This window comes from Daphnia pulex, chromosome 1, assembly GCF_021134715.1.
Source record: "Daphnia pulex isolate KAP4 chromosome 1, ASM2113471v1".
Taxonomy (NCBI): domain Eukaryota; kingdom Metazoa; phylum Arthropoda; class Branchiopoda; order Diplostraca; family Daphniidae; genus Daphnia; species Daphnia pulex.
In genome coordinates, this window is record NC_060017.1 from 3,429,761 (window position 1) to 3,441,811 (window position 12,051).

The 12,051-nt window shown below is 41.2% G+C and overlaps 1 protein-coding gene across 1 annotated transcript; it reads left to right on the forward strand.

Moving 5' to 3' along the window:
- The first annotated feature begins 10,263 nt into the window (after positions 1 to 10,263).
- LOC124195627 (probable 1,4-beta-D-glucan cellobiohydrolase B) lies at positions 10,264 to 11,784 on the forward strand. The gene is made up of 4 exons (XM_046590129.1): positions 10,264 to 10,495; positions 10,630 to 10,748; positions 10,845 to 11,316; positions 11,398 to 11,784. The coding sequence occupies exons 1-4, from the start codon at positions 10,316 to 10,318 to the stop codon at positions 11,683 to 11,685; spliced, it is 1,059 nt and encodes a 352-aa protein (XP_046446085.1). The 5' UTR covers positions 10,264 to 10,315; the 3' UTR covers positions 11,686 to 11,784.
- The last annotated feature ends 267 nt before the right edge of the window (positions 11,785 to 12,051 follow it).

Here is a 12,051-nt window from a genome sequence, read left to right on the forward strand (position 1 = left end):
AGCGGGAACAAAACAATCGACACAACTATTTGACATTGAAACTTTTTTTTTTTTTTTTTGGTTGTGTTGCTGGCGCAATAAAAATTGGCGAATCAATTCTCCCCTCTCCCTTTCGAGATGAAAGATTGTTACGCCATAATTGGATGCCAGTCTGTCTGGCGACGTCCTGGGCGGCAAATAATCATTCCGCACGATATCTTCTAGCCTACTACATGTACAGAATTTCTTTGAAGGCCTGTTGTTGTTGTTGTTACAGATCAATAGACTCGCAAGAAATCCAGCCCCCTCCCAACATCACCTGTACACAAAAGACACCTGGAAATATAAAGAGGGTCCGCGATAATCTCCCCTTATACTCTTTGAATGGCCGGAGCTTTTTCAATTAAACCTCTCGGCTTCTGCCGGAGGTCTCAAGCAGAAAAGCGAAAGAATGATAAGAACATGACTGGAATCTTGTTAGCTTTAACGTCCCGTAGGATATAAAGAAAAGAAAAATTAGAAAATTGAAAGAAGAAGTGAAATAGAAACCAGAGACAGACACACACAACGGAACACACGCGTTACACATATAGTGGCAGAGAAGAGAAATGTTTGATTATTCCAAACGTTTGGAATCTTCTACCAGGAAGTGCCGGTTGGGCGGCAAAACCCTCTTGGTGGAAAATATTGTTCAAATTTCATTTTGCTTCAAGTGTTTCAAGTTCAAATATCTCTGAATGTGATTGTTTATCCACAGACAAAGTTATTTGTGAGGTATAAAAAAACAGGCCCAATCTGCAGTGGTTCTACGCGTGAGCTATTTAATAGCCCCGACTGAGAAAAACCAAAACGACAAGAGAAAACAGTTTAAGTCAAAGGCCTGGCTCAGGAATAATCGTACTCCGCATCGATTTATGATAAACGCCACTCAATAGTCAGAGAGGAAAGAAGAAAATGAATTTGTCCTACCTTTAAGCCTGGGAAAATACAGCCAGGTCTCCACAAGTGCTCCATCCATCCACAGAGAAGTTGAAGTTGAAGCAAGAAGTTGAATCCACCAAAAGGGAGTCCTCGTGAATACACCCACATTCACATGGGCGTACACGAGGACCAAAAAAGAAAGGGGAATTGAAGAGATCCTTAACTCGGTCGATACTGGAAGTTTATCCAATTAAAGAGGATGCTGTTTATCTAAATGAAAAAATTCAACAATGAGTTACGAAAAAAAAACATTTACAGAAACAATAACAAGCAAGGAAAAGTTGAAACTGAGACAGTCGTAAACCAGAAGTATACCCTAATTGTGAATCAACAGGAGAATTAAAGGTATCCATGAAATGAAATGGAAACTGCATTTGTGCAAGTCATGCATCATTTAAAAGTCTGGCAGGTCACATGCAGGTTGATATAAGTAACGAAAATTATTACCTAAGCGATGATACTGTGATTGTTGCTGATGGCAGGAGGTCATAAGTCAAATCATATGACTGGTGGATGACTGGCTGTAGTCCACCACAAGCAAAACTTTGCTGTTACGATGGTTGGCTCAGGCCCCAAATCTGCACAGAGAAAAAGGTTACAATATATAGTGCAAACAATCTGCCATGCATCGACAAGGGGATAAATAATGCTAGCAGGAAGTAAGAATCCAAAAACTTGGAATAAGATTAACTCTTCAATTTAAGCTCCCATAGCCATCCCATTTTAATCTGCTGAGCATGGTATAAAGAGTCCATGCTGCTGAGTATATATTTACCCGCCAAACACCATGGAGTGGAGAATGGAAAGCTGCGAGCTGCGACACCAAAGTTGGCATGACGATGACAAGATTTTTGTAAATTTTTTTTGTGCATCCATGTACAAATCTCAAAAAGTGATCGTTCCATTTTTCTATGAAATCTTTTTATACTATATTAGTCTCCTTTTCAAACTTGTCTTGAATGCTTGAGCCCTTGAGTACTTGTGTTGTAAAGTAAAACGGTCGATAAGGAATAGCAGACGGCACTAATCGTCTAATAATTAAGATTCGGCAATACTTAAGATATCGATTAGAATTTATAAAATCGACACCTTAATTCCAAACCGCCAAAAAAGAAAAAAAGTGGTTTAAATAATCGCACAGTCAACATCCGCTGAACGGATCGGGATTATTTCCACATCCAAAGAGCGGTAATAAACAGGATTTGAAACATCCTTCATCCAGCGCGTCCGTCCATTCATTTATTTTCTCTGGCGGAAATTAAAAACAAAACAAATAACAACAATCGCCGAGAAGAAGAAGAAGAAGACGAAGAAGAAGGAAGTTTTTGCAGCTTTTCGACCTCGGAGACTTGATATATTTCTCGGTATAGATTTCGACACAGTCTTTCTTTATATACCGGGAAGAACCGAAATGTGTTATTTCATCAGAGTGTTTGTATGTAGGCGAAATGAGAAACAATTGGAAGACCCTCCTATTTTCTCCTATCCCAGCCGACGACGACGAAGGTCCGGCGGTCTACACCCCACCCAACTCGCTGAGACTGGCCCACACACAAACACAGACGGGTGCCGCAAATAAATAGGGAAGTAAAAAAGGGAAAATAGAAAACGATTTTCCGAAACACTTACAGAAACACATACAAACACCCACAAACACGCGCCGCCATCACACACACACACACACACAGCGACCGCCGGTTGCGGTTCTTTCTTTCTTTCTTTTTTGTGTTGCTGTTGTTTTTCGGTCGCCTTTTTTTCTCTTCTTTTGGGTGGACGAAGTCTAAACAACACAAGAAGAAGAAGAAGAAGAAGAGGAACGATGATAAGAGCGCCATAACCCCTCGGCCTTATTCGTTCGTCACACACGACGGCAGCAGCGCGTTGAAAAGGATCGGGACCAGCTCTAGAAAAGCCCCAGAGCTCACGCCAAAGGCGCCGAGAGAGTTGTTATGCATACATCGCCGACGCCCCATGAAATTCTTGGCCGGACGACAGCAGCAGCAGCAGGTGACGGGGCGTTGAAACGTTTTTCCTGCCGTTTGAACTTGGCGCTTCTGCCGTTGGAATCTTTTGTATAAGACGCTCGCCGCAAAAAAGACGTTCAATGTAACACAGACACAGACTGTGGGGGCCGGGAAAAGTCTCAAAAGATATATATACAATTGAGCGGGCAGCGATGAGCAACACAATCTAGAAGTGGGGTTAAAATGGACGAGTCGAATTTTCTTTTTCTTTTTTTCCCGTCGACCACCCCGAGGTGAAATGTCTAGCGGCTTTTCTTTTTCTTGTGTGTGTTTAAAAGCGGAGCCTGTTTACACAGGAGAGACTGGCCACTATACTATCTACAACTTCTCCCTAAATATCCCGACAGGACCGTGGCAGATGCGGTCAAATAAAAACAGAACGGAACAGATTCCCCGTATTCTCTCTCCAGTTCTTTTTTCTTCTTCTTCTTCCTTTCTATATCCCAGTGTGTGTGACTGAATTGTTGGACATGTTGGGTGGCTCTTGGCCCTTTTCCCTTCACACTTTATGTACCACCGGAAGAAGAACCCCCCCATCTTTTATTTTATTTTTTTCCCGCGTATAGCTTGTCTATATGCCGACGACAGGATCGACTTGGATGGCCTATCTATCTATCCAGGAGGACCCAGTGTTGTTGGCGAGTTAACGCGCTTATCGATATCAATCTGGGCCACATAGTTGTTGGCCGCCTATGTCTATGTGTGTACACTCTATTATATTCTGGAGTTGAAAAGAAGAAGAGACTTTTTGACATGGAGAGGAGGCACACATACTACACACAGAGAGCAGAGTATAGTCAGAGGAAATGACTATAGGCGCGCTGGCCGTTTTTTTATTTTTTTCGAGCTGCTGGGCGACCCCCTGTCGTTCGGTCGCAGAAGGAGGCCGTCATGAGCTGGTTCTCCTTTTTTTCTATCGTGTCCGTGTGTGGGAAAACACCGAGACATTCCAACAGAGACAAACAGAGAGAGAAAAGAAGATAGTCCTCACCGCCCCGCTCCTGTCTCTCTCTCTCTCCTCCGCGGCTGCCTAAATAATCATAAAAATTTACACACGGTACATCGAAATGGACTTGTGGAAGAAGAAGCTAAGGGGAAAAGGTCGAAAACAAAAAAAAAACGGACCACATAAAGACTTTCAAACACCCAACAAAAAAGAAAAAAGCCAATAGCGAAAATGTGCGCACCCATCAGTGAAACTGGGAAAAAATGGGGAGATTTATGAGTCGTCCTTTTTATGTCTTGTGTGTGTGCGGACGACGCGGCCCGGCACACTGAATGATAATTTCCTCAATAGCCTCCACCCACCCATGTACACACACATTTACCACTGGGGTATACCGACGAATATGCACAACAAAGTGAAATAGATTATCGGTTGAATTTTTTTTATTTTTAAAAGGTTAACGGACTAAAAAAAATAAATAAAATGGACCTGGTAATTATTATCCGATTCCGGTATATTTATTAAGGTAAAAAAATTGTGGGGGGTTAAAAATTTTGATGTTTCTTTTTTTTTTCTTTGAATATAACAACAACAGCCAAGGGTGGGGGGGGGGATGACTCTTTGACACGGCCCGGTTTGAAAAGAAAACGTTTCCGACACATTCCACCGCCTTTTGATCCGGTCGCGGGTTATCTGCTGCGCTAGCTACAAGTCAAAACTTGCTTGTCAATGTGTGTGTGTGTGCACAATCCATCGAGACACACACAGGGAAAATGTCAAAGTATTGAGAGACCACAGCAGCGCCTATTAGAAGGAATATACATTATCAAAAAAAGGAAGGAAGGAAAAAGAAATATTTTCCTCTCAATCCTTTACCGTGTTGCAGGTATAATATCAGAGCCGTCGTCGATGATATAGCTCAAAAGGAATAGAGCGATGTGGGAATAGAAATATAGAAATGAAGAAAAGCGTTTTTCGGCTACTAATCTCCTTTTAAAGAGGACAACATTCTTGGGGCATGTATTTGATTCATGTCCGGTTGTATATACATACATACATGCAGTCGATATACATTTATGTACACGCTATATCATACAGCCCCCCTATGCCCCCCAAAAAAATCAAAGGACAATGTTTCGACTTTTTCCAGATAGATCCCACACATATCATCCAGGCCCATTTTTTCTTTATCCCTTTTTTTTTTCGGTTGAAAATATTTTGTGTGTCCTGTCGGATCTTGTCTTGAAATCTTCAAGCAATGAGGCCGATCAGGTGAATGATACCCAAGGGTCAATCCTTTCCGCATCTTTGACCGTCTTTCTCCTATTTTACTTTTTGTTTTGTTTCCCCTTTTCATTTTCTTTTATTGTTTCTTTTTATACCCTCCATTTAGCCTGGAAAACTATATTGGATGGAAACCGTACAGGGCTGTCTGGGCCCACAGGAGCTCGGCGTTGATCGACAGCGAAATCATCACAACTTTCTCATCCGGAGCAGAGCTAAATTCAGTTCGAGAGAAAATAAAAAAAGGATCGCATTCACAGGATTTTCTCTTGTACATATCTTCAGATCATTTTCCAAGATTATAAGGTACAGACCGCTCGACTTTTGAACATTTATATTGGCTGGACAAAAGTACACGTACACAAAGTCGTGTGAGATTCTTATCCCAAAACTGGATTGACCCCGAAAAATCATCCGAACTGCATAGAATGTATATTCACAGTCGTACACAATTATACGCAGTTAAAACAGTGTGTCTATAAACATTGGATGAAATGTGTATAACGCGTTTATTTATATATACACATATCAAAGGGGGGTGTGATGGAGAAACCCATTCACCGACATTCTCTTAATACTGCCAGACTTCCCACAGGAACTTTTTAATCTCCTAATAATGCAGGATTCAGCCTGACTGGGCCAAGAGTCTCAACTGGGGTATATCTATATTTTTATGGTATGCCCAGCTCCTCAGCCGTAATGCGATGTAGCCTACTACTATACTAGACATCAAAAGCTGTAGACTGTATATATGTAGGCAATAAAAGAAAATGGTGAAGCGCTTTACAGCCAGTGAGAGAGGGACTATAAGACCCAATCAAGCGAATATGTATGAAGACAATTGGAGGTTGTCTCGTTTTTCCCTATTTATTGGTTTTAATTTTTTTATTATTTCCACCAGATTTTGATTCAATTCCTTTTCGTAGAGGGGGGGACATTTTTTTAAGGGACTCTCTTTTGTTTTAATGAAGTGTTTATGTACATACACACAAAGTGCACAGTACATATACATCTAAAAGTGGACGGACATCCTCGAAACACCTTCTCATATTCCATTCACCGGTATCAAAGAAAAAAACGGCTTAAAAGATGTGAGTACACACATATACAGACGACAGTGTGTGTAAGATATCGCCCAGCTTTTCTTGTTTTTTCTTATTCTTCTTTATAATTCTTCACAGATGAAAAGTGTATATGGCTAATCCCTTTAGACAGGATTACAAGGTCCGGCGAAAAAAAGAGAACGGCCCTGTTTCAAATTTGTGTATACAGACGGGCGATATCTTCGGGTGTACCCAGAAACCCTCGGCCCCTCTCCTCGACACTACATTGAATATAGTATATACATCCTCTATATGCCACATGTTATACTTTTTATAGCCCCACGCTGAGTATTTATAGATTGGCTGACCAGTGCGCCCCATAAGCATCCAATCAGCTTCCTTGCGTGTGTGTAGTGTTAAACCCTAGATTCTCAATGTATAGGGCATTCAGAGACATTATGATCGAATGGCAATGTGAATTTATTTATTGATTTTTAAAATTCGATTGGACGATGTATAAACTGAGATTTATCGATGAATTTCTACAAAGTGTTGATTACAGTATTGGAGAGATATAGGATTTCAAACCGAAATTGTTTTCTTGTATGAACTGTGTGGTAGTAAAATTCTATAGGGTATTCGGCATATCGGATGCGGAAACATTTCACTCGGTTAATAGCACGGCAAAGCTTTTACCCACACACACACACACACAAGAGAATGTAGCGGACTGTTATTACAATAATAATAATGGACGACGAGAGGCGATCTTCGTTTTTCGCTGACCCATACGAGATTATCTTTTTACGAGCAGCCGGTGAGTGCTGCCAGCATTCCGGTTATTACTCATTGAAATGTGGCCAGACTTTATAGCCTGTGCTGCTGATGCTGCTGCGACCGCGCTATATCGACTTATAATCCTGATGGCTTTCAGCAGCTCTATTTCCCTCCAAACTATAGTTTCCACCCTTTCCATCATTTGATTCAATTGTCAACTACCTACGTATATAGTCCCATGCTCAATTGCTTTTCATCATCATCATGGATCGGCTGACCGGGGGACTCTCTATATAGACTAACTTTCGTTCTAAATTACTTTAACGACTGTAGCCCACACTTATAGTGCGCCACTACTGTATGTGTGCACATAGTACGTCGCTCATCATATCTCATCATTGACGGGCCCAATTGACTGCAATTGGATTGACTTGACCGTTATAGGGTCGTCTTTTTATTATTGGATTTTGTCTTTTTTGCTCCCTTGTTTTGTTGCCAGCTTCATTCCTAACTATATAAGCTGCTGCTATTATTTTCAGCCCTATATCTTTTGACGGGACCGAGGAATTTCAATTTTTCCCCATTTTCATTATTATTATTATTTTGTTCTTTTTCTTCTTGTTGGGTTGCTGTTGAATTGAACGGTTCCCCGGCGCGCCGCTATTAGCACCCGCAACCCAAATATTGTGGAACGGGTCGCGGCCGGGACTGTGGAGATGCTTTTTTGGTGGTGCAAGTTTTTTTTGTTTTTTTGTTGTTCGGTGCGGGGGGAATTTAAAATAACGAAACACGACCTCTGCTGCTTTTTGGTGAAACAGGAACTGTTACAACATTTTACGGCGCTTATTCCACACAAGCACTACTCGAGAGAAAGAGCCGTAAAAAGAAAAGTGGGCAGCCGGTGTAAAACAACGCCGCGCGCTGACTTCCCGCACAACCACTTCTTACACCACCAGCGGGAAACCTTGATTACAAGCTATAACTTACAATCAAATATGCCGTTTAACGGCTGCTTGATTCTCTCTCTCTCGTCTCTGACTGTTGCACCAGTCGACAAGGGAATTTTTGTTTTTCAACACACACAACTCTATAGGCTCTATACTAAATGGGGATTATTTGAATCTGTTTACCCGCGCGCAGGGCACCTCTGTGTAAATCCTATGCGGGCCGGACTGTGTTTGTTTCATTAGAATCAAAAAAGGGGACAAAAGAAAACAAAAACAGGAAAACTAAAACTTTTGATTTTAATTCTTGTTGCTTCACTTGTTGGATTTTTATGATCCCCCCCGTTTTCATTTTTTTTTTTTTCTTTTTTGATTCTGGAATCACGGTCAGCAATTTCCTAACGACTGCCAGACGAAACAACAATCATCAAAGCGCGCTAAATAAGAATTTCTTTTTAAAAAATAAGAATACAAATTCCAAAAATTATATTAAAAAAAGAACAATAATTAAGGCGACATATCCTTTGTGTGGGCAGCATTCCTTATTCGCCTGGACTTTAACGATTTGTATATACACACAAACGCTGACGGCGACTATAGTTTGGGGGGGCCGATAAAAATATGAGATGTGCTCCGTGATGAAATGTGTCAGCGCGCCGCTTTCTTATGTGACATGGGACGGCATTTCTTTGGTAGCGTTTGTGTTTTGTTCCACGACGCCACTTTATAGTATACCGGTTGCCCCCCTCCATCTATCCATCCATCCACTCCCGCCTCATAAGTGTGGGTAGTATATAATATCGGTCCTAATATGCAAACGCCGGTCGGGCGGTCGTCCGGGATTTTGTTTTTGTTGTTTTATTGTTTTGTTCACATTGTGGCGTCGATTTCAACTAACACGAAAGAATTTATGGCAGCTCTTTCCTCGTTACCCGCCTCACCACCCAGCAGCACCTCCACACCAGAAGCACAGTGCACACACAAGAAAAGAGAGAAATGGAGGGGCCAGCAGCAGCAGCAACAGCATCTCAAACATTCAAACGCATTAGCCCGAGGATGACGACTGATGTTGGCCGGTCGGAAACAACCATGGGAAAAGGGGCGTCAAACTCTCTCTCGCGACTATCTACTTTTTCTTTTCGTATATCCCTGGCGACTCGCTTCATTTTGGGATGGAAGACACACAGCACACACAGAAAAAGGTGGAATGTCGGGCCCGCCAATCACAGATCCCGCGGTCAGCGCTTTGACAACATCAGGCCCCAATCAGTGCTGTGCGAAAAGCTTTTTAATTGCTCTTCGAATGCATCCACTCTAAATGCTTTTCTCTTTTCCAGCAGGAGAGAGAGAGAGAGGGGGGGCCGGAGGATGATGACAGAAGGTGGAAAAGAAATAGAATAGAAGAAGGAGTGAACATAACAGCGCGGGAGAGAGATAGATCTACGCAACGTATACAGACAGACACGGGGCAGATGAGGCTATATGTTTCACTGTGTGTTTACAGCGAACAAGATGATGCGCTCGAACGACACGGACTTTCAATAGAATCTGACAGTTGTGATGTTTGCTTTCTTGTTATCTTCGGGTTTTCTATTTTTCAGCCGATCTGTCAAAGGCAGGAACGGCGGATAGCTGGAATAATCCTGTTAGAAAGTAAATTGGAGTTCAATTCGACGTGAAATTTGGACTCGCATGACAACGGTGGAAACTGCCTGGGCTCAGCGCTATCGACCAAAGGTGATGATTGGGATGGCATCTTTTGGTAGAAAAATGAAACACGCACTCAAAAAACCATATCTTTTAAAAAAATTTCATCAATCGAATTGAAATTCAATAAATCAACGACGACGGCGATATATCATCGTCTTTTTACACGACGAATAATTCAAAAATATGTAAAGAAATTTTCGCTTTTTGTGGACATTCTTAACATCTACTCTTGCCGTAATATTATTGACTATACGCTTACTTTCTTACTTTATGATTTTCGCTGGCGCTACTGCGTTTTGAGGATGCCGCCTTCCCTGTATTAGCACTGAAGGCCCATTTATTGTTAGATTATAATTTCCTTCGGATTTCCCCTTATCTCTGAAACAGACTCATTTCGATGAGATATTCGCCATTTGGTAAGTTTACCAAATAAGATACCAAATAAGTTTACCAAACACGTCATGTAAACATGACGTGTTTACATTGATTCCCTAGTCGATTGAACGCGAGTTTGTTAATAGCCTTGATGCTTATCGATAGATTTTTATCACCAGAGTTGGTTGTGTGGTAATTAAAAATATAAAGAAATTAGAGACGTTCAGTTCGTTGCAGCCGTCGATTCAAAATATGACGCCTTTAACATCTTTGATCACCTGTTTTTTGGTGGCCATTGTGGTGCCGGTTGCACCACAAGGTTTGGACTTTACACTTTACATTTGCACCAGTCTTGGAAATTGTCAGCCCGAACAAACAAAATTATTAGCAGACTACTACTATGTCTGCGAAGATCAAGTGACATGTAACGAGGTATTACAAAGTTTTTCCCTTCCTCATATTTTGATTTCTATTATAATTGACGAGCACCATGAAATAAACTAAATTATTTGTTCTTCATTTTATCATTTTTATGTAAAATTGAAATTCGGCAACTATTTTTTCAGACGGTTCCCTTAGAAAGTTATGAAAAAGAACTTCATGTTACCATTAAGAATGGTGATGAAATGACATTCGCGCACTATCAAAGGGGCGGCTCCAGACTCCTAATGGCGAGTGGAGACCAGTAATTATATAGCAACACATACACAATTTTGATAACTTGATTTAAATTCATTATAAACCCGTTATAAAAAAGTATTTTATAAACCGTTTTCACTAGGTATAAATTGTTTTATCCTCTGAATCGGGAGTTCACCTTTGACGTGGATATGTCGACAGTCGGTTGTGGTAGGAACGCAGCCTTAGTTTTTGCCGGTATGCCAGCGGACGGAGGTCATGCGGAATTCGGATACGCTGGAGCTATGTACGGAACTGGTGTTTGTGCTGGGCAGGACGATCCTCCAAATTGCCTTGAAATGGACATTATAGAAGCAAATAGTCTGGCAACCATGTTTACGGCTCATCCGTGTAACGCCACTGCCGGAAAATGTAGTGGTTATGGATGCGGACTCAATCCTTATCCGCTGGGACACAAAGACTTTTACGGTCGTGGGTCAAATTACACAATAGACACAACTAAACCATTTACAATCATCACTCGATTCATTACAACCGACGGAATGGACACTGGTGATCTAAAGGAAGTCCAACAACTTTACGTTCAAAACGGCCAAATGATTTTCACACCTGAGGTGGCAGATTGAATCCTTTCATCACCAACATTAGCAATAACTATGTTTTCGTATCAATTGCTGCGCAATTTTTATTTCTAGGTTGAGGGAGGTTTTTCAACCCTTTCGGATGAATTTTGTGATTATCATTACATACCAACATTACCACCAGGATACGAAGACTATTTTCACGGAATCAGTGATGGAGTGACTCCGGGCATGAAGAAGGGAGTCGTGTTAATTTTTAGCCTTTGGGGAGATGCAGATGATACTTTTATGTGGTGGCTTGACCAAGAACCCTATGGACCTTGTCCTGTTGAACCAAATAATCCCAACTCTACCGTAACTTATTCGAACGTTCGGTTTGGCCCAATCGGTTCCACTGCCTAATGAGCTTCAAATAATGCAAATGAAACCGAACGAAACTGTACCCAACTGTACCCAACAGTGTCTATCTTTCTTGGAAATATACTTTAAGCATGCAAGTAACTGAGAGAGAATGTCTGAATGTTAATCATAGGGTTCAAGTCATCCATAGGGGAAAAAAGAATGTTAATGTTAAAATAAGTTAAATTGAAGAGAAAAAAATAACGAGGTCCCACCGAGATTTGAGACTGATTCCAGATGATATTAGTTCTAGCAATGCGTGACTAATATTACCAGTTGCTATTGGTAATTATAGCTAACCGCTATATAGGACACGCATTGCTAGAACTATTTACATAGATTTACATCGTTTTCTATGGTAGTAATAGG